Here is a 21148-nt window from a genome sequence, read left to right as displayed (position 1 = left end):
GCTGCGGGTGCTCGTCCCTCCTGCCGCCTCACGGGGGGCTGCCGTGTGGGGAGGCCGGTGGCCATCACGGCATGGCCGGCGCCTCTGGGACAGGGCTGCTTTGCAGCAGGGAGCATGGCGTGAGGGCTGTGTCTGAGTGCCGCCACAGCCCGCCCTGCCACCGCCATGCCAGGCAGGTTCCAGCTCAGGTTTGGGCCAAGGTCTGGGTCTAGGTTTGGGCCTGGGTTTGGATTTGGGTCTGAGTCTGAATTTCCATCTGGGTCTGGGTCTAGTTCTGGGTATGGGACTAGGTTTGGGTATGGGTCTGGGTCCAGGTTAGGGTCTGGGTTTGGGGTTAGTTCTGAGTCTAGGACTAGGTTTGGGTCTGGGCTTGGATTTGGGTTTGGCCCTGGGTCTGGGTTTGGATTTGGTCTGGGTCTAGTTCTGGGTCTAGGACTAGGTTTGGGCCTGGTTTGGGGTCTGGGACTAGGTTTGTGTCTGGGTTTGGGCCTGGGTGTAGGTCCGGGTCTGGGTCTAGGTTTAGATTTAGATCTAGATGTGGGTCTGCGCGGGCATCCCCCCTCTGGAAGAGCGGCATAGCCCCTTTAAGACCAGACCTTCGCGCGCCCCAGCCGGCCCGTGTCTCGCGGCGCCGGGGGCGCACGCATGCGCGCAGGGCGCGGTGAGCCGAGGTCGGAGGTGAGGGGTTGACAAGATGGCGGCGACGGCCTGAGGGGGGTGGCGGCGATGTGGGGGGCAGTGCTGAGGGCAGTGCCGGGGGCAGTGCTGGGGGCAGTGCCGCGGCCGCCAGCCCTTCACAGGGGCCTGGCCAAGCCGGCCGGCCCGCGGAGCGTCCGCCAGCTGAGGGAGGCCGAGGAGGCCGCCCCGGTCTTCCAGTACGCGGGGAAGGCGGCGAAGCGGAAGGACCGCGTCTTCGTGTGGGGCTTCTGCTACTCGGGCGCCCTCGGCGTGCCCAGCTTCGTGAAGCCGGACGTGGGCTGGAAGAAGCCGCGGCGGATCCAAGCTACGCCCTACCGGCTGGAGACGGAGGAGAAGGTGGGCCCGGGGGCGGCGGCTGTTGTATCGCGACAGGGTAACGATAGCGCTGCTTCTCAAACACCGGTGCACCTCCTGTGTCCGCGCAGTTAATCTTGGCAGGTTTCTTCTGTCAGCTTTGAAAGGCGTTAACTAATCTGATTTAAAGACTTTGCCGTGATTATTTTTTTTTTTATTGATACAGCGGTATTCATCAGGATGATTTTTGGTATAACTACCGTAGCATATAATTTGGAAAATACGTATCAGTATTCTTTTGTCACAGCCATAAGAGAGCAAGACTGTGGACAATATTTATCAGAGAAATAGGGCCTCCTTTTCAGTGGCTTTCGTGGCTGCTTTCACCTTGACATGATTGGAAGCTTGTGTTGCGAATCGTGTTGTTATTTGGCCTACATGTACCAAACATCACCCTATGCTGTTCAAAGAAAGTCAGAGCTTTTATACTCGGCTTTTTTTTTTTTTTTTTTGCAAAAGGAGTAAAACAGGAGAATATTATTCTCTTAATATCTCTTTATGTGTGTTGTTGGGGTTGTTTTAGTCTCCTGCTGCTGCAGTTCAACAAATAGGTCTTCTTGTGTTTGAATGAATCCAGAATAATGCAAAACTAAAGATGTATACGCACAAAAAGAAAACTCTAAGGCAGTAATGTGGGACTTGCATTTACACTGTTGTGCTTGTCACTAAAGAGTCTTTCTGATCATTTTTGCAAAGACCGTATGTACCATGAATTTGGGCTATGTTTGGATATGGTCTAATGAAGGAGGAATGCTGATGAACAAATAGCTTGGAGTGAAACCTGTTTTTCTAAGCCACGGTTTATAACTGAATAGTGTGGGGTTTTGTTTATCTTCAAAGATATCCTCCGCTGCCTGCGGTTATGGGTTCACGCTGCTGTCCTCTCATACCACAGACATCACCAAAGTGTGGGGCATGGGGCTGAACAAGGATTCCCAGCTTGGATTCCAGAGAAGCATAAGAGATCGAAGTAAGGATTGGGGGATTTTAAAGACTTACAGGGTGGCACTGCAGGATGTGTGTGATGTGGGAAACCTCGCGTTAGAAGGCATGAAAAATGTCTGGGGACTTTGATGCAGAAGTGCAAGGCTATACTTTATTTTTTTTTAAAGAGGTCTTTTTTTGGAACTTAGCTGTGGTTTTGTGTGCTGTCTTATTGGTCAAGGTATGCATCTGTTCTATGCACTGCACTTATATTCTTGCCTGGATGTAACTAAAATCTAAGTAACTGTTTGTTCTGCGGAAGTGTGTATGTGTCGGTTAAGGTGTTGTTTTGAATCTATAGTTTGATAGGAGACGATGTAGTGGACTGGCTAATAAAATGATTTTGGCAAGATGGTTTGCTCACTTCTGTTGCCTTTGCATCTATAAACTAATTTCCTTTCCCACAGAGATCTTCTTATACAGTCAGAGGAATTTTGTGTGAACCTGTAGGGGTTTTTATTTTAATACCAAATCGCATTTTGAAGGAAAACCATGTTATTCAGTTTTATACCAGGGTCTCAAATGCATTTAAGGTGATGATTTCTGTATGAAACATTGCCACCTTCAGCCCAAGACAGATACGAAACCCATAAACTTACTTCCCTTATAGAATGTCTGTCTCTGAAAACATTCCTCCATAAACAATTGGGAAAAAAACATATTAAAAGCAGTATTTCTCTTTATAGTGTATAAGAGCATAATCCACTAAGATATGGTGCATATGATATGGGCAAAAGATTAAACCTTGTGTACATTGCTGTATAGATTTCCAAGAGTGTGCGCACACAGCAAGTGTGTGCTTAAGCAGCAGCTGCAAAATGAAGGGACTGCAGAAGCTTCAGCTCTTACTCTGTCTCTGGAGTGTCTTGTCATTTTCTTGTTTTTCATCTGACCTGCGGGTTATTTTTGCCAGAGAATCCGGAAATGGTTTTGCAGTTCAAGCCCTTCTAAGTAGGGGAGCGTTCAGTGTTTGGTAGGATCTGTTGAAAGTCCAGTGCAGATCAGTGGGATTGCTACTCTCTGACAGACAAGTTTCCTGTTGGATGTGCTGCTCCTTACTCAGTTTTACAAACTTACTGGGGTACCTGCTAGTTCCAATGCTGTGTCCCTGTAGATGCTTCATTTCCAGGGGAATTTGCAACCTTCTGACTTTTAGATGGCTGTATTTCATGCTCTAACTTCAGCTTTTTCTAAGCTAAACTACTAATATTTTATACTCATCCTCCTCTTCCTTAGCCACTATGTTGCCTCTTTCCTCCAAAATCCCTCAGATATCAGTGACGATTACCACAGTTCCCAGTAGCTTGTGTCACTCTGCTGGAAAGAACACAGAGAGAGGAAAAGGTGGTTTGCTTTGTGACTTCCACGTCTCTTTAGACAGACACAAACTTTGCTGCCTTTCAGTTCCTGCTACGTTGCATGGCAGGCTCCCACCGTTTGCAAGCAGCCCGTTGTGATCCCTGTCCTAGCATCAAGTAGTGTCTTGCTGTGAAAGGGTATGTGTAGAATTTCTGGTTTGGTTTGGTTTTTTTTAATTGAAGGCAGTGAGAACTAGTTCAAGCACTGCTATATGTGAGCAGAATGCTGCTTTGGGTCCTCTAGGATTTGATTTAACATGTTACAGCAGCTTTCTTTGATATCAAAGCTTTTTATCTCCCCTTAACCTTTTCCCTAGTTCTGATTTATGTTTTGCTACTCCTTCTTCCCCCCCCCCCCCCAGTTGACCATGACTGATTACATATTCTTCAAGTTACTAAATCTTCTTTTTCTAGTACAGCCTGTCATTTTCTTTCGTAAACGTTAGATCTCTTATCCCCCATGGAGCCAGGCTCGTTAATGTTTCTTGTGTTCCTTTTTTCTGAAAGGGCCTTTAATCTACTGTTCTTTAAATATGCAGCCCTAAGATTTTTTTATTCACCTTTCGTACTGTTTTTTGTGATTGCTGCTATTGTACCTTGTTTGCAATATCCCCAGTTGTACAGAGCACTTAGTTTGTGCTTGGTGTTAAGCTCTGTAATAATCCGGCCTTATTCACCAAAGTGGTTGAACATATGGCTGAAAGCCTCCGTTTCTCAGTTCTGGCCATCTGAAGCCTTAATAACATTCAGCTTCTAGGTATGGTGGATTTTTGATTAGGCAGTGATTATTGGCTTTAACCATCCCTATGGATTTTAACTTCTTCCCCCCCATCACGAATCCCAGTCATCCTTTTACTTTGGTTAGTATCTTGGCTTTCTAAAATATATCTGCTTTTGTAACAAAATAGAAGCGAGCATGTGTATGTACAACAGAATCGGCAAATATATGATGAATTCGCTCTGTGGAAGTCACTGATTTTTTAAATTTCTCTCTCTTCCTTAAGCTAAGGGCTATGAATATGTCTTGGAACCATCTCCAATTCCATTACCACTGGAGAAGCCGCAGCAGACTCGTGTCTTGCAGGTGTCCTGTGGGAGAGCCCATTCCCTGATCCTGACAGATAGTGAAGGAGGTATAGTACCGCTTGTGCTGGTGATGAGGAACACCTAACTATGCTTTCAGTAAAAGCTCTGGAAAAGATTGTCTTCTGTCCTTCAGAGCTAGACCCCAGATGGGCTGTCTGCACTGCAGATGTGATGCAGGTAGCTGTGGGATTGACACCCGGAGAGAGAGCCCTGAGCTGATAACCATGCATTGAGCTCTGCCTGGCTCAAGCTGTAAATGTGTTGGAAGCTTTTGCACTACAAGTGTTGCAAAATAAGATTGGTTTATCTAGCCCCAGGCCTCTTTCAAGTGTAGCGTATTTGTCTTGTTCAGTCAGACGTGGGTTTGAATTTGGTTTTGGATGGCTATGCCAATACTCCTGTGTTACTTTCCCCTTGTCGCCTCAGAGTGCAACATTTATAAAAAGCAATTAATTAATAGGCCTTTATACAGAAGATCCTGTGTGTGAATTGGCTCTCCACATCTCTGGGAATTCTCTGGTGCAGTGGCTTCAGTGCTGCGCTGAGCGATCCAGTGCTGCTTATCAGTGGGTGAGCTGGTTGGTTGTTGATTTAACGCTCCTGTGGGAGCGCTGATCTATTTCTGAGTCTCCTTGGCAACGGCAGGATGAACTAGGCAATTACTGAAAAACAGCCAATAGGCTCCAGGTACTGCTGCTGTGCCTGCAACAATATCACTGGGATATTGTTGATGAAAATGGATTCAGTCACTTAAATTCAAGTGGACTTGGTTTGAAAAAAGCTTATGCCAATTTTTACAGTATACTGTGTTTCACTTTTCATACTGAGGAGCATGTGAAAATATTTTGTTTACCTGAAAAGAGGCTTTCAGGGGATTGGACAGTAATAAAACTAGTGCTTTTTATCATTGCTTCTCAGTTTTCACCATGGGGAACAATTCTTATGGACAGTGTGGCCGGAAGGTTATTGAAGATGAAACTTACAGGTGAGAATCCAAAGATCCTGAGCTTCCTTAGTGTTAAAAAGATAATTGCATGAAAACAACCCTACAGAAGAGCCTGGAGGCAGGAAAAATCTGGTAGTATAAAGATGCCATTTGAGATTAAGGTGTCTGAGAAAAGACACTTATGCTGCAGGCATCATATACACGGCCTGGCTCTAAACCCAGGCTAGGTACAAGCACTCTTCTGACCACATTCACAAAAGACAGAAAGATGTCAGCAGGTGACAAGTTGTCGCAGGGCAGAGTGAGAAAACTCAACCTTCATAAATAGCCTGAGGTAATTGGCGTTAGCAGTTGGTCTTTCTCCCTTTAGCCTCTCAGAGTGCGAGCACCGTTTCTGAGGGTGTTAGAAATGCCATTTAATGATGGAAGAGGCATCCTTTTGTCGAATCTCTTTGCTGTACTGCCTTTGAACCTGTAGTGCTTTTCCTTTACAGGGTTTCTGTGGGCCACAGCAAAGCATATTCTCAAAATGCTCTATACCATGATAGTGATGTAAGTGGATAGTGGGAATATGTTGAAAGTTACTGATTCCTTGGCGGAGCCCAGAAGAGATCTTGCCGATTGCGCTCTCTCTGATCCACAAGACTTGGCCTGTAGAGTTTAAGAAAATACCTGTAATTTAGCCTGGGTTTTTTTAGCATTGATACTGGAAGTTAGTCTTTGGATTGTTCAGAATTCCTGGTTTTGTGAAAGAATTAAATGGATGTTAACACTACACTGTGCTCTGGGATTTAAGTCTGGTTAATCTCTAGTTAAGCGTAGTGTTTATATAGGTGCTGCAGTATTATGTAGTGTCTCATTCCAGACTAGGGAACGTGTTTGAGGACTGCTGCCACTCCCAATTCCCATAGAGGTTATATTTAAAAAGTGACAGTTCTTAACTTCTTAAACAAGAGACTGTAAAATTACTTTCCTTCTTTGCACAGTAATTTTACTTTACTGGATCTGTGCTCTTTGACTATATAAGAGAATACATGAAAGAATCTCTCTTCTTGTAATAGCAAAGTGGCTTTCAGTAAAGGCAGATTGACCTTCCCATTTTTCGGCTGCAATCCTCTGAAATCCTCTGTGTTGCCTTTTCTCTTCTCGGTGGTTGTTTGATGGTGTCCAGTGAAAGCCATCTGATTCATCAGCTGAAGGAGTTTGACAGCAGAGTTGTCCAGGTAAGAGAACCTTATGGATTGAATTCTAAAGGTGGATTGAAAACTGGCTGAATAGCCGGAGGGTGGTAATCAGTGGCATGAAGGAAGACTAGTTGAATGCTGGTAACTAGTGGTGCACCCCAGGGGTCAATACTGGGTCTGATCCTGTTTAATGTCTTCACTAATGATCTGGATGATGGGGCAGAGTGTCCCCTCATCAGGTTTGCAGATGACATAAAACTGGGACACCAGGTTGACTGTGAGCCAGCAGCAGGCCCTTGCTGTAAAGAAGGCAAATGGTATCCTGGGCTGTTGCCAGCAGGTCAAAGGAGGTGGTCCTTCCCTTCTCCTCAGCACTTGGAGTGTTATGTCCATTTCTGGGCTCCCCAGTGCAAGAGAGACATGGATGTACTGGAGGGAGTCCAACAAAGGGCCATTAAGGTGATGAAGGGACTGGAGCACCTTGCCTGTGAGGAAATGCTGAGAGAGCTGGGATTGTTCAGCCTGGGAAGGAGAAGGCTGGGGTGTGTGTCTTGGCAATGTATGTAAATACCTGAAGGGAAGGTGCAGAGAAGATGAAGCTGGGCTCTTTTCAGTGGTGCCCAGTGACAGGACAAGAGGCAACAGGCACAAACTGAAACACCGAAGTTCCCTCAGAACATCAGGAAATGCTTTTTTACCGTGACTGAGCACTGCACAGGTTGTCCAGAGACATTGTGGAGTCTCCCTCCTTGGAGATACTCAAAAGCCATCTGGACATGGCCCTGCTTGAGCTGGGTGTTTGGACCAGATGACTTTCAGAGGTCCCTTCCAACCTCGACCAGTCTGTGATTCTGTAGTGAAAAAAAATATTAAACACTCAGTATGCAAATCATTCCATTGAAGCTCTTTAAAATGATGAAGCGATTTACTATATGGTTGCTTATAAAAAGTACAAGGTGATATTTCATTCCATGCCTCTGCAGAGCAGTTGCAACTGGCAATGCAGGGTCGGAACTTACTGAAGAATTTGATGGGAATGCCAATGCAGTGTTTGCTTGCTCAAATTCTAGGTAACACCTGCATGGCAAGGAACTTGTTTCGATGCTTCATCTCTTTCTGTCCTGATTTCTTGCTCTTGTTCCCCTTTGGCACTTTTATATCGATTGAACTGTTTTATTTTGAATTTTGTCTTCCCCTTTTCAAAAGTGAGCTGTGAGACCATCCACTTAGACTAGCCAGCATTTCCATAGGGCAGGTTTGTAGGAGAGTAAGGGACTGCAGAGCAGCATAAATGCCACCGAGTCTGCACTCAGCTGCGGTATTTCCAGGCACAGGAGCAGTTGACTAGCATGTCTGTGCCACTGTAGCAGTACTCTGTGGGCAAACGTTGCTCCTGTTCCATGCAGCATCCTGGAAAGCAAGGGTCATTCATTTAGGCTCACATGATGAGGGTGTGCTGTGGTATATTCTAATGATGGTTTGAATTAGGCTTGTAAACTTCTGTTTGGATTTTTCGTTATTTTATTTTTGTCAAGGGGTTTGAATAATTGGTACCTGCTTGTACTTTGATGAGAGTGGTTATGTGCTTAATATTCTTGGCAGTCAATCTCAACTTGTGGATTGCTTTAATCTTTGGCTAATTTTTAATGTCTGCTTTTGAAGATCTTGGCTTTAATTCATGCTAGGCCTGTGGCAGACATGATTGCTAGTTCAACAGAAATGTCAATTTGAGAACAGATGTGTTCCTAGAGCGCTTACATGGCAAGGAATCAATAGCAGTTTGTAGCTGGCACTGAGAGCCATGTGGTAGCACTCTGGGAAGGGAGATCTCTTATTTACTCTTTGCTGTTTTGTTGTGTTGTACTGCTGAATTGAGCTTTCTGTTAACTAGGCCTTGTTTTGGATCTCAGAACAAATCAACTGCAGCATCACTTTCCACAAAGAAAATTCCACTGTTTTCTTTGCTGTATTGTGCTGTTCTTAGCCTTTCCTGCCTGTAGAGCCATTTGATCTGGAGAGAAAGGTGAAAATCTGAGCGGATGGGCATTGTAGAGGTTCATTGCTCAATTTGTCTGCCAGTAATGCTTTGTTAAATCGATTCTGAACACATGGCCTTTCCTGACCAGCTCTGACTTTTTGTTTGTGTGCAGGTTGTGTGTGGGCAGGACCACAGTCTGTTTAGAACCAAGAAGGGTGCGGTCTATGCATGTGGATGGGGAGCTGATGGACAAACAGGTAGGAGCTCAGCTCAGCTTGCATTTCAGTGAATTGATGAATATAGCAAGCTGCCCTAATTCAGACCTTGTGATGTATATTTGTCATGCGTGTGTGGACAGAAAGGGGCTGGTATGTTTCCAGCTGTGTGCAGATGTTCTCAGTACTCTCGTGTAACCAAGAGACAAACCAGTTCATTTTTAGAGGAGCCTTAGGATGCCACACTGGTGATCCAAGCATGCGATCTGAGGAGAACGTGTCTACTGTTTGAAGCTTGTGAAGGAATGTGGAAGTGACATGGTGTGCTGGTTTTGGCTGGGACAGAGTTCATTTTCTTCATAGTAGCTAGTACGGGGCTGTGCTTTGGGGTTGGGCTGCAAACAGTGTTGATGACACAGGGATGTTTTTGTTCCTGCTGAGCAGTGCTTACGCAGAGCCAAGGGCTTTTCTGCTCCTCACCCCACACACCAGTGAGTAGCTGGGGGTGCACAAGGAGTTGGCAGGGGACACACAGCCGGGACAGCTGACCCCAGTGACCAAAGGGATATTCCATACCATATGGCATATAAAGCTGGGGGAAAGAGGAGGAAGGGGGGGATGTTCAGAGTGATGACTTTTGTCTTCCGAAGTAACCATTACGTGTGATGGAGCCCTGCTTTCCTGGGGATGGCTGAACACCTGCCTGCCCATGGGAAGTGGGGAATGAATTCCTTGTCTTGCTTTGCTTGTGTGCGTGCCTTTTGCTTTACCTATTAAACTGTCTTTATCTCAGCCCGCGAGTTTTCTCACTTTTCCGATTCTCTCCCCCATCCCATGGGGTAGGAGTGAGCGAGCAGCTGTGTGGGGCATAGTTGCTGGCTGGGGTTAAACCTTGATGCATGGGAAGGTTAGCTCCCCAGTTCTGTGCAGGCTTTGCCTTCCTGATTCTCGTTTCAGGGTCTGTTTTGCTGCTTGCTCCTTTTGTACTGACAGAGACCTTTGGCAGCTACTGCTGTCTTAGCATGGGATCTTTGGCCAGCCCCTTTTTCTGGTGGCTGAGGACTTCCAGTCCTTCCTACTGTTTAGTCCTGTTGCTCCTGAAGCTGGGTTCTGCCCTTGATCCTCTTGTGCGGACATACTGTAGCCCATCTCATTTGTCATGTACATTCTGGCCTCTTGTCCGGGCAGCTATTTGTCATGTAACATGTTTGCTTCCCAGCCTCTTTTGCTGCTTCACCTGCTGTTGTCTAAACTGATTGCAGTGTGCTGTCACTCATGGCTCTCCTGGCAGAAGACAAGAGGCAGCTGGTTTGGGAAAATTCTCGTCTGTCAGGATATCCACCTAGCTTGGTTACTGCTCTCTCAAACACTTTGGTCCCTGCAGATGGGAGATGAGGGCCTAGACTGTTTTCCAGGTGTGATTGTATGAAGTTGTTTTGTACTCTAGAGAGGGAGCTTTGGCTAGTAGAACTGGTGTTTGTGGCTGCTTGTCCATTGAAGCTGGTAGTTAAGAGATATGGACGGAAAGATTTGTCTTGGAGGGAGGGTAATTGGGTTATAACATGACAAAATGGTCCTATGTAGGTGTTAAAAGTATGTCTGCAAAAAACCCTCTTCATCATCTCTCTGCTTTTTTCCTTTCAGGTCTTGGACACTACAACATCACCAGTGTTCCTACTAAGCTACATGGTGACATTGCTGGAGTAAACATTATCCAGGTCTCTTCCTATGGGGACTGTTGCCTGGCTGTTTCAGATGAAGGAGATGTCTTTGGTTGGGGAAATTCAGAATACTTGCAGTTGGCATCTGTCACAGAAACCACACAGGTCAGTTGGCCTGGGGGCATGTTTTTACATGTTTCAGTTCCGCTGCTGTGCACAGAGTTAAAAATTACATGCTTCTCCCTGCTCAGGGTTCTTTTGACAGCAGTGTAAATCAATATAAACTAACCCCACTAGCAAGCTGGTTTTAAATCAATATAAACTAACCCCACTAGCAGACTGGTTTTACCTATGCTTACAAATCCAATCTGTCTGAAATGTTTGTATAGCTGTAGGCCAGTATGTTTCCTAGCTGTTGATAGGCAAAAGGTTGTGTCACCTCACCTCAGTTTGTTAGTCTGTTATAAAGGCAGATTACACCCCGTGCTCTCCTTTCCTCATCCCATGAACTTTGCACCAAATTGAGATCCAGCTCAGGTGCTGGTTTCAGGGCAGGAATTAGTCTCTTGGCTGGTTAATGTAGAAATTTGAGTGGTTCTGCTTTGAGCCTGGTGTTGGTCCAGATGACTGTTGGAAGTCCCTTCCAGTCAACCTGTATGTTGGTGAATTTTTCACGAACAACCTTATTAGGTTTATAGCTGAGTCCTAAACAAATCCCAGTGTCTCACAGATAAAAGGGTTTTTGGAGCAAACTTATATGGGGCAAAAATGTAGTGCTGACTTGACACAAAGCATTGTAGTGCTGAGGTAATTAGGCAGATGGTCTCCTCTTCCAGTTAGTGTAGGAAATGGAGTCAGGCAATTAATTAATACTCAAGCTATTCTTGGCAGAAGGCTAAGAGCAGACAATTGCATTAGGATGGCTTTAATAAAATGAGTACCTTTGTTTCCCTTGCCTCTCCTGAGGTATCCTTAATGTAGGGCTAATTACTGAGACCTGTAAGGCCTGAAGACATTGACCAGGGTAGGTAGTGGTTTCCTGGCTGGGTGCTCAATGGAGGTCAGAGGGGTCTGAAATGGATGAATGGCACATTTGCCAAAGCAGGAGTTTTAGGTACAATATAGATAAGGTTCAAATTGTGGAACAGCAGAGCTGGATATTATCTGTGAAGTATAACTGTTTACATGTGTCAAGCCGCGTAGGTTTGTTGTATTGAATTGTATCAAATAAGAGTGATTTTCTTTGAGTGATTTTTTCCCTGGTATGTTCAAAAATGCCACTGCAGACTAAATTTTAATGATGTTTTCCATTGCGAAAACTTATAAGTGTGCTCACCTATTGTCTTTCCCATTGTGTCTGACTTACAGAGCCAGGGATATAAGCATTCCCAGCTTTGTTGCCATGCATGTAAGCTTTCCAGTGGGTAACTTCTTCCACTTTGTCCGCACTCTCAGCCTTAATGAATTTCATGTAGTTTTTTAATCTTGGGACTTGCATTCATTCTATTATTCAGGCAATAAAGGTTGTCTGTATCAGGAATTCAGTGTATGTAAGCTCTAACTAGAACTAGGGAACAGGTTAAAAATGTGTCTAGTTTGCAATTTATTACATTGTCTCTAATGACTGTCTTGCAACCTCATACAGGTGAATGTTCCCAGACATTTGCCATTCAAGATTGGGAAGATAAAGGAGGCTGCATGTGGAGGGACTGGCAATATTGTGCTAACAGGTGAGTTTGCTTTTACAACCGTTCTCCTTAGTGCAAGGCCATGCAGTAGGTGGATTGTAACATCATGGAGCAAGCATCTTGTTCACTGGAAACAGGGAAGTATTATCTGTTACAAGGAAAGCTGGGAGACTGAGAAACGTGTGATTTAAGAATGTACTAGGGGAGTTATTTTCACTAGCTGCAGAGCATTGCTTCCAGTATGTGCTGTTGTGAGCACTGACACAAACTGTTACAAGACCACGGTTGCTGCTTGCTGTTCTGATCCCTTGTTTGTTGATCACACAGCCCCTGTGTGGCCTGTAATGAAGACGGATATAGGGAGGAAGTAAGGCAACACTTGAGAGAAAGAAGAGCCCTACAGACTCAATATAAATTTGACATGTAAATAAATCTTGATAAACTAGGCTGGAAATTAGAGTTCTGAGAACAGTGAAACTCTGCAGCAGGCTTGTTAGTGAATGCTGCTTTGGATTGGCAGTGGCCAGGGGAACAGAAATGAAAGTCACAGAATAAAGGGGCGAGGGAAAGGATTGCACTGCTTTTATGAAGGATCATCTCAAGGAAGACGTTCATGTATATGATGTGGTTGCTGTGATGCCAATACATTTGAGCTTCTAGTGTGAAGGGAGCAGAGCTAGCAGGTATAGCAACTTACTCTGTCTTATGCTGTCCAACTGCTGCCTTTCCCAGGCACCCACTTTAAGGCAGAATACCAGACAGAGCAACTGGCCTACCACTGGTTTGGCTATCCCTCAAAGGAAAAAAAAAAAGTGGTGATAGTAAAACATTCAGCCTCTGCCCCATTAGTCAGTGAGCTGAAGTATTTTATCCAGCCCACGCTGTGGTGGCATTTTTTCCCCGTGAAGGTTTTGCCTGTGAAGCTTGATCCACTTGCACAGCATAGGAAGAAATTAAGGCATTCGAATGGGAATGCGTTGTTTGCTACTTTAAAATAATCAAAAGGTGCTAGACTGCTCTGGGAGAAAAGAAAATATCCCTTTGGATCTGATTAACTCTTGGTCATGGCATGAATTTCACAAGCACAGACTTTCTTACAGAATGTGTTCTTACTGTAATACAGAAGAAGGAAATGTTTTTGTCTGGGGATACGGAATTCTTGGGAAAGGACCAAACCTAATAGAGACAGCAGTGCCAGAGATGATCCCACCCAGCCTTTTTGGCTGGTCAGACTTCAGTCCGGACATCCGTGTTGCTCACGTTCGCTGTGGACTCAGCCACTTTGCAGCACTTACAAGTAAGTTTCTAATCCTACTGCAATGGAGAAGTCACGTTGCCATATTATTGGCAGTTAAAAGGAAAGCCAAAAAAGCGCCGATCTTTCTTTAAACTTAAAGCACACTGGAATGCAACAGGAGGGGTGGGCAGCAGGTTTACAGGTGTCAGCATGGTTTCTAACATAGGTACTGCACTAACTTATGCTTTAATTAAGAAAGCATTATTCTTCTAAGGCAAACAAAAAAATTACCTCAAACAGGAAACCTGGAAAGATTTTTTCATTTCCTTGTACAGAATGTCAGTCAGTTGCACTTTAGAAGCAGCAGGAATTTGTGATAAATGAACAAACTAAAACTGAGCCTAAATCAGAGCTAGATGTCGGGGTTTCTTGGCTCTTCTGACCAATTGAGTTAGCAATCTGAGGAGGGAAGACCTACATGTTTAACATGCAAAGGGTGTGATACGCTGGTATGTACACCCTGTACTTGATACCAGCCTTTAAAGGAAGTTTTGAATTTGAAAATAATTGTAAAATGGGCAGCAGAGGGCAGCAGCACAGAAAACCCGTGTACTTGGTAGTGAAAGTAACAGTTTACTAATGCAAAGTGCCATGTGCTAACTGGTTGGCCCTTCCTGGGGAAGGGTATGCATGTCACCGTCAGGTTACGGGGCGCTTGGAACTGGTCTTCCCCTGGTATTCAGGAAGCTGTAGAAACTGCGTTCTGATTAAATTGTACTCACGTTATAGATCATGTTTTGGTTGTTTCTGCTGGGGCTGATCTGCACACTTCTGAGATCTACGTGTTTTGCTGAGGGGCTTAAAATTCTCCAACTCTGTTGAACACAAGTTTTTTCTTTTCCCCAGTTGCCATTAGCAGGTCACTTGTGTCAGGCAGCTGAATAACCAGTCCCAGGTGACGGCTTGGGACAGATTTCACTGCCTTGCTTACCTGATTTGCTGTGCTGATAGCTGATGTGGGTCAGCTGTAATTGTCTAACTTCCAGCTCAAATGATTCACTTTACCACAAATGATTCCCTGGAATCTCTTCTGCTACAATCTTTCTTCAAATAAAATTCCAAAGCAAGAGCTGTGAGAGGGGGAAGCAAAGACTTGTGCCCAGAACTTGCTGCTTGTCCTGCTCATTAGGCATCATTTTCCCCAAGCACAAGTACATTTATTGTACTTGGAACTAAACTCGATGGCTTTCATACTGCATGTATAACCCTTTATACTCCCAGAAGCACTGTAGCCACACTTGCCAGCATCACAAATAGAATTCTTCCTTTTTAATGGCTCTACCCTATTTTATTCTTTTTATTCTTTTTTTCCCTATGTAGACAGAGGAGAACTGTTTGTATGGGGCAAGAATCTAAGAGGGTGCCTGGGAACTGGAAGAATGGAAGACCAGTATTTCCCATGGAGGGTAAGGATGGTAGTATTAAGGCCAAGAGCATACTCTTCAGCTAAGTCTTTGTTATCCTGAGGGCAAGAAACATCATTTGTGTAGTTTTGTTGAGTAATTTTGAAAGAAGTGGAAGCCTAAGATAACGGTAGAACTGCTTTGTTTTCCAGAGATCCTTGCCTAGCCTGCTTAGGGACGGAGGTATTCAGTAATTTTTGAGTCTTGTGGTTCTGCTATTTCGGTATAGATTTCAGATCCCAAAGCTAAATCTGGTGCTGTACCATCACTTTTGAACAGTTCTTATCTTCCTCCTGTCCACAGTCTCCTGCCTGCTGCCCCTTACTGCCTCCCCTTGTAACCTGCACTTCACTTTATGTGCTGCAAAGAAAACCAGTAGTATTGGTCATCTGTGACGCAAAAGACTTGCATTACACATCTAAATTAGGTGAATGTTTTGTCACGGTGGTCAGACTATAGTGGCAGCAGGCCCACGTAGCAGTGGGCTCCCTTCCCCTGCTCTTCTTCCACATCAGGCAGCTATAGTGATGGGTCACCGGACTGCCTGTGTAGTCACAGTAGGAGATCCTCAGGCACTGAACTGTTTTCATAGCTGTTTCGCAATGCTTCCAGTTCCACTCCCTTCTCTCAGATGGCTTTGAGAGCCAGACTCTGAGGGTGTAGAAGAGTCTTTGGCTCTGGAGTTCAGCACTCAGCCTAACAGATGTTCCCAGTCTCCATGAAGGCCAAGTAGGAGAGGAGGGAGGCAATCAGTTGGACCACCCTGGAGTCCTTTTCCATGTGTCTGAACTTGCAGTGGATGTGTTTCTTTGGCATTCTTTCTTCTCCTTTTAAAAAGGAACAAAAAAAGACCAACTCTGGAGCATTTGCCTAAAATCACACTGCTGTGGCTGAGTGGAGTCTGAATTCGCCAAGCGTGGCATGCCCAGGTTTCCCTAAGTGGGAACACAGAGGGTTGTGCTCCCTCAAACAGCCAACGATACTACAGCAATGCACCAAAACAAGGGCAGTTACGAGGGTACTCGTCTGTGACGACCTGCCCTAGAAATAACAATCTCTCCTCTCCCTTAGCTCTAAGGAAAAACTTGCGTTGTAGCCTCTGCTTTCCTTGAGTTTGAAGTCAAGTTTGAAGTGGAAGAGCTATAGCTGCACTAGTGAGTGAGCTGGGTCTGCTCAGCATCAAAGCCAAAACTGCCTTAGGCTGAGTTGAGCTTTTGCCTCGTTCCAGCCCTTGCTGATGAGAGAAGAGGCAAATCCTTGTGGCGCTTGGGCAGATCCTCTTCCTGCTGTCTGGAGTACACTCTGCTCAGTCGAGCTGTTTCTGCTGCTAAACAGATGGGCTGAGGCGACAGTCTCCTCGCTGTCTGCTAGTGAGACACCTCTCTCTCTCTGTCCTTCCAAAGGTTTATGTGCTTCTGTGAAGGGAGAAGGGGACTGTTTCACAGCTCGATGCGTAAGCATGTCTGGTGCTGAATCCTGCTTTCTCTGGGTTTTCAAGATGCACTTTCGTTGATACAAGTCCCTGTGAAACCAACTGGCATGTTAAGCAGAAGGAGGATGAAAAATAGGAAATATCAGGTGCAAAGTACCAGCCTGAGAAATAATTCGCTCTTGTGTGTCTGATCCAGGTGACTGTACCCGGTGAGGTGGTGGATGTTGCGTGTGGAGTTGACCATATGGTAAGCATGGTTAAGTCTTTTGCCTAGTAATATTGCACTGCATTAAGAAGATGGGGGGACTTGGTGACGAGCTTCTTGGAAAGGAAGACTCATCCTTGGAGCCAAGCAAGAAGTGACTGTGAGCAGAGACAGCCATAGCAGGGCCTGGGTGTGTTGTCATCTCTGCGTCGTTGAAACACTCTGGCCTGGCAGCAGGAAGGAAGTACATTCCCTGAGGAGAGTGGAAGTGCAAGGAGTGCTCTGGCTGGTTCATGATGAGCTCCCAAGGAGTCTGAGGCCCAGCCCACAGCTGGTGAGTCCCTCTGTGCCTAAGGATGAAGAGCATCTCCCTCAGGGAAGGCTGGCACGAGATGAAATCTGTAGCACGGGACACTCATTTATGGACGCTTTCCCTGTCACCAGCTCTTGTGTGTCCGTGTTGGGCTGAGCCAAACTATTTCTCAAGGGAAAGGGGGTTTTTAGAACTATTTTTTATATGGAAGAGAAGTCATGCTGGCTGTTGGAGTCCAGCACAGCTGTCCTCGGTGTCCACCGCCAGCTGCACTCTGCCCAGGCCGCTGTTCCCTGTGGAAGCTGGATGCACAGCTGGCGGCCAGAGACAGCAGATCCCAGGCTGTTGCAGGCTTTCCATGTGGACTCTAAAGACCGAACACCCAAGGAACACGTTTGATAAACTGCCAAGGGTGAGAACTTGTTTGCAGGGGAAAAGTACTGTTAAATAAGACAGCGTGGAAAGATAAATCGTAGGCTGTCTGCGCTGCCATCGCTGCGGAAGGAGATTGATAGTGACAGTAGCCAATCTAGCCTGTTGTGGAGGGAGGCTGGGAACAAAGATCCCTCGTAGCAGGGTCGGTGTCAGGCAGTGGACGTGAGCAGCACTCCCTGCTCATCGGGTGCTTTTGTCTTCATGTGCTGATCACAAACCACTGCCTTTAATTTTTTTTTTGGGGGGGGAGAGGGGAGTCCCTGTGCTCTTTATGTCTTCAGGGGTACAGTGGCTCTTGGTTGTAAAAAGCCCTTTTAAATTAGCCAGGCTTTTCAGTAGTGCCTAGCAGGGGAAGGAGTCTTACTGGGCAAGAAGCAGAGCCTTGTTTTGTGGTACCTTCTTAGCAGAGTGGTGTGCGCATTTAGGACACAGCAAGCTGATGGAGATGGGGTGCAACAGCTGTATGTACCTGTAGCAGGCACGTATCAAACCTCACACTAAAGTGTGGGAAACTGTCCTGTGAAATACCCCAGACATCAGGCAGAGTTGCATCATTTCTCTCTGTGTGGGACACTTCTACTGTGTAAATTATTTTGGCAAAATCCAAGCTAATATGTTTTTAATAAAGTTGTTATAAAGTCTTTATCAGTAGTAATGGGAATATTCTTGAGCTTGACTTCACACATGAGCTGCTCTGTCTTGCAGTCTGCATTTAAGCATTTGGGTTCACAGTGATGTGACAGGAAACCTCTTGTGTCAGCCGAGACACCTCCGCACCTGCAGGACTGATACGTTGTAGGCAGGTGCTGTATCCACCGACCCAGGGGACACCGCATACTCGCATTTTGGCTGCATGAGCTGAAATTCTGTATCAAATCTGTTGTGTAATTACCAAAACTCAGGGAGTAAACACTACCTTGAACGACTTTGCATAAAATATAGGAGAGGTGGAACAAAGTACACAGAAATAGAGATGTACGTGAATTGGTATTAACTACTGCGTAACTGGTATTGCTGTGGTGGGTTGAGGCAGAACAAGCAGAAAGCTACCATGAAATTGTGGCAGACCTTCACTGCTCTGCATTCCCCTTAAGTTAGCTTTAATTTATACCTTCTACATGTGTCTTGGGCAACTTGAGCTGTCCCAGTCTGTCATGTTGGAGTAGCTATGCCCTTTTAACATGAGGAAGCTTATTAAAGCGTTGAAAACAAACATAAAAAACCTGCAGTAATAAAGGTGTTTCAACCACATCCCTTGGTGGATGCTGCTGTTTGTTAGAGGAGGGCTGCGCAGGATGGCTGGTTAGTGCTGGGGACCACTGCAGGCTTTTAGCTGCTCTCCTTCACAAGTGGTTCCTGATGGCACTTGGGGCTGGGCCTTTTGCAGAGCTGGGATGAGAATTAACGCCGTGTCGTACCTGGTTGCGTTGCAGTCTTGCTCTGCAATAAATTGCACAATCTGTGTGTTCATTAGATGCCAGCAAGGTCTTTAGCCCTAAATAGAAGTGTCGTATGGGTTAATGCAGCGGGAGTGTTTGCACTTTCATGACAGTGGCTGTGGGCATCCTTGAACACACTGCTTGATGGGAAGAGGGTTGGGGCAGAGAGCCTACGGTCTGGCCAACACCAGCACTGACCTGTGGTTTGGTTAAAGGGGGGTTTGACCTTGGCCAGGTGCCACCAGGCTGCTCTGTCACTCCCCCCCATCAACGGGACAGAAGAAAATACAACAGAAAGCTTGTGGGTTGAGGTAAGGACAGGGAGGTCACATACCAGTTACTTTCATGGGCAAAACAGACTCGGCTTGGGGAAATTAATGTATTTCCAATGGAACAGAGCAGGATAATGAGTAAGAACAAATCCAAAACCACCTTTCCCTCACCCCTCCCTTCCCAGGCTCAACCTTACTCCTGGCTTTTTGTACCTCCTCCCTTGTTCACAACCTTGGTGTCTGTGGTTGTTTCTCCCATCCTCTCCCCCCTCTCCCTGGCTGCTGCTGCGCAGTGGATTTTTTCCCCTCCTTAGCTGTGTTATCCCAGAGGCATTATGCTGTCACTGGTGGGCTCAGCCTTGGCCAGTGGCTGGTCCCTCTTGGAGCCGGCTGGGACTCTCTCTGCCTGACATGGGGGCAGCTCCCGGTGTCTTCTCACAGAGGCCACCCCTGCAGCCCCCTGCTACCGAAACCTTGCCACCCAACGCAAGCGGGCATTGCTGAAATTATTTGATCCACAGGACCAGACTAGAGCGTGTCCAGAGCCATTAGCGAGGCTGTGGCAGCACTTGTTCCCTTGTCCACAGCATCTTGCCCTACTTGCAGGGTTAGGCATGGCCCGAGGCCCCCGGCCCAACACCGACTCCCAGTGTATTCGCATTTGCTCAGCAATTTTACACAGAGGGCTTGGCGTGCGAAGCAGCCGGTGAGAGCTGGCAGGGTGGTGACACACGTAGCAGCACACTGCGCCACGTGTCCTCGGCTGGGCAGAGACCTGCTTCTGGTGGGCTGCTGGGTGGGCAGTGTGGATTGTCCTGCCTGTGGGACAGCTGCGTGGGCAGGGTGGGTCAGCAAAGACCTCAACAGGCAGCGGAGGCCAGAGTTGGATATCACGTATGTATAAATATGTATACATAAAATGTCCCTTTTTGAAATCGGCCTAGCCGTAGCCCTGATGAGGAAAATTCCTTCTTGAAAGTGGTGGTTTTGTCCCCTTCATCCCTGCCGGGGCAGAGCTGAGGCCAGGCTGTGCAGAAGCCCCCTGCAGCAGACCCCAGCTAACCAAAAATGCCTTCTGTAACCCTCGCTCCCAACCACCGCTACCTCTAACGTCCAAACCCAGCTCTGCGTTGCCCATATCTCAGCCGTTTGCACTCTCCGCAGGTAAGGAAGAGGCCATACTTTCTCTTCCTACGTACCCCAAACCAACCACACCGTCCTCCTGGGCTATGGCACCGCAAGCAGGGACTACCTGTGCAGCCTTTGTGCAGCACTAGCCGGTGGCTGATGCAGCGATCCGGGGTGGGTTTGCTGCTCCCCTGCCTCCAGCAAGTCTTGCGTCGCAGGTGAAGCGCTGGTGGGACGTGCTGAGCTCATGGTTACCTGGGCTGGAGCTGCAGGTCCTGGGATGCTTGTCACGCTCTGCTCTCGTACCGGCAGGATCTTGGCCGTGCAGGGACAGCTGTGCTGGGCTAAGGCTGAGCCCTTCCTAGGGCTGCTGGGGAAAGAAATCTAAAAGTGGCAGAAGGTTCCTCGGAGCCATAACGAACAGAAGGATATTATCTGTTTTCTAATTACCAGCATTGTAGTGTGAATGTTGGCATGCAGGTGGGAAGAGCTTGGGGTTCGTAGGTCTGGCTGCCCCGTGCAGCAAATGGCAGCGTAGAGAGAATGCTGGCTTCAGCGCCGGCTGGGCTGAGCTGCCGCCCTGCCCTATAGCCCTGCGGTCCGAAGGCATGTGAAGGAATCCCCTGCTCTCTGCAAGCCTTCAGTGTGCAACACAGTAAACCTAAAGCCCCTGCGACCCTTGCAGCCGGCAGGGCAGGAGGAGGGTGATCGGCCACCGGCTTTGCACCCTGCACAGCTGCAAAGCCTCATGGTGCTGCCGGCGTGGTATTTTGTGAGCAAATAAAGACCGAATGGAACCCATATGTCCAGCCCCGTGCAGCACAGGGCTCCGGAGGTGTCCCTCCGGGGGGGCAGGCTGGGGAGCTGCGGCCAGGGCTGAGACCTGGGGAGACCAGGAGGGCCATGGTGGGGGGGGGGGGGTGTCTGTGCCATGGCCCCTGCGGCCTGCAGGACTGGCTGTGCCACGCGCGGGAGACGCAGAAGATGCACAAGCCTGGCTTTTACTGGGGCGTTTCATGGCGTGTCGGCCCTGCAGCCATCTCTGCAGCACCGGCTGCCTCAGCTCACCCA

General features: G+C 47.0%; 1 protein-coding gene across 1 annotated transcript; it reads left to right on the top strand.

Moving 5' to 3' along the window:
- Window positions 1–670: 670 nt before the first annotated feature.
- On the top strand, window positions 671–17881 carry RCC1L (RCC1 like). Its single transcript, XM_054847744.1, has 11 exons — window positions 671–1035; window positions 1894–2023; window positions 4400–4528; window positions 5400–5466; window positions 6599–6650; window positions 8762–8846; window positions 10449–10630; window positions 12111–12195; window positions 13277–13450; window positions 14771–14856; window positions 16482–17881. Exons 1-11 carry the CDS (start codon window positions 727–729, stop codon window positions 16557–16559), a joined length of 1377 nt encoding a protein of 458 aa, XP_054703719.1. The 5' UTR covers window positions 671–726; the 3' UTR covers window positions 16560–17881.
- Window positions 17882–21148: the final 3267 nt, after the last annotated feature.

This window comes from Grus americana, chromosome 19 (assembly GCF_028858705.1).
Source record: "Grus americana isolate bGruAme1 chromosome 19, bGruAme1.mat, whole genome shotgun sequence".
NCBI classification, from domain to species: Eukaryota; Metazoa; Chordata; class Aves; order Gruiformes; family Gruidae; genus Grus; species Grus americana.
The sequence above is the reverse complement of the archived record's forward strand: the minus strand, read 5'-3'. Positions and strand labels throughout refer to the sequence as shown.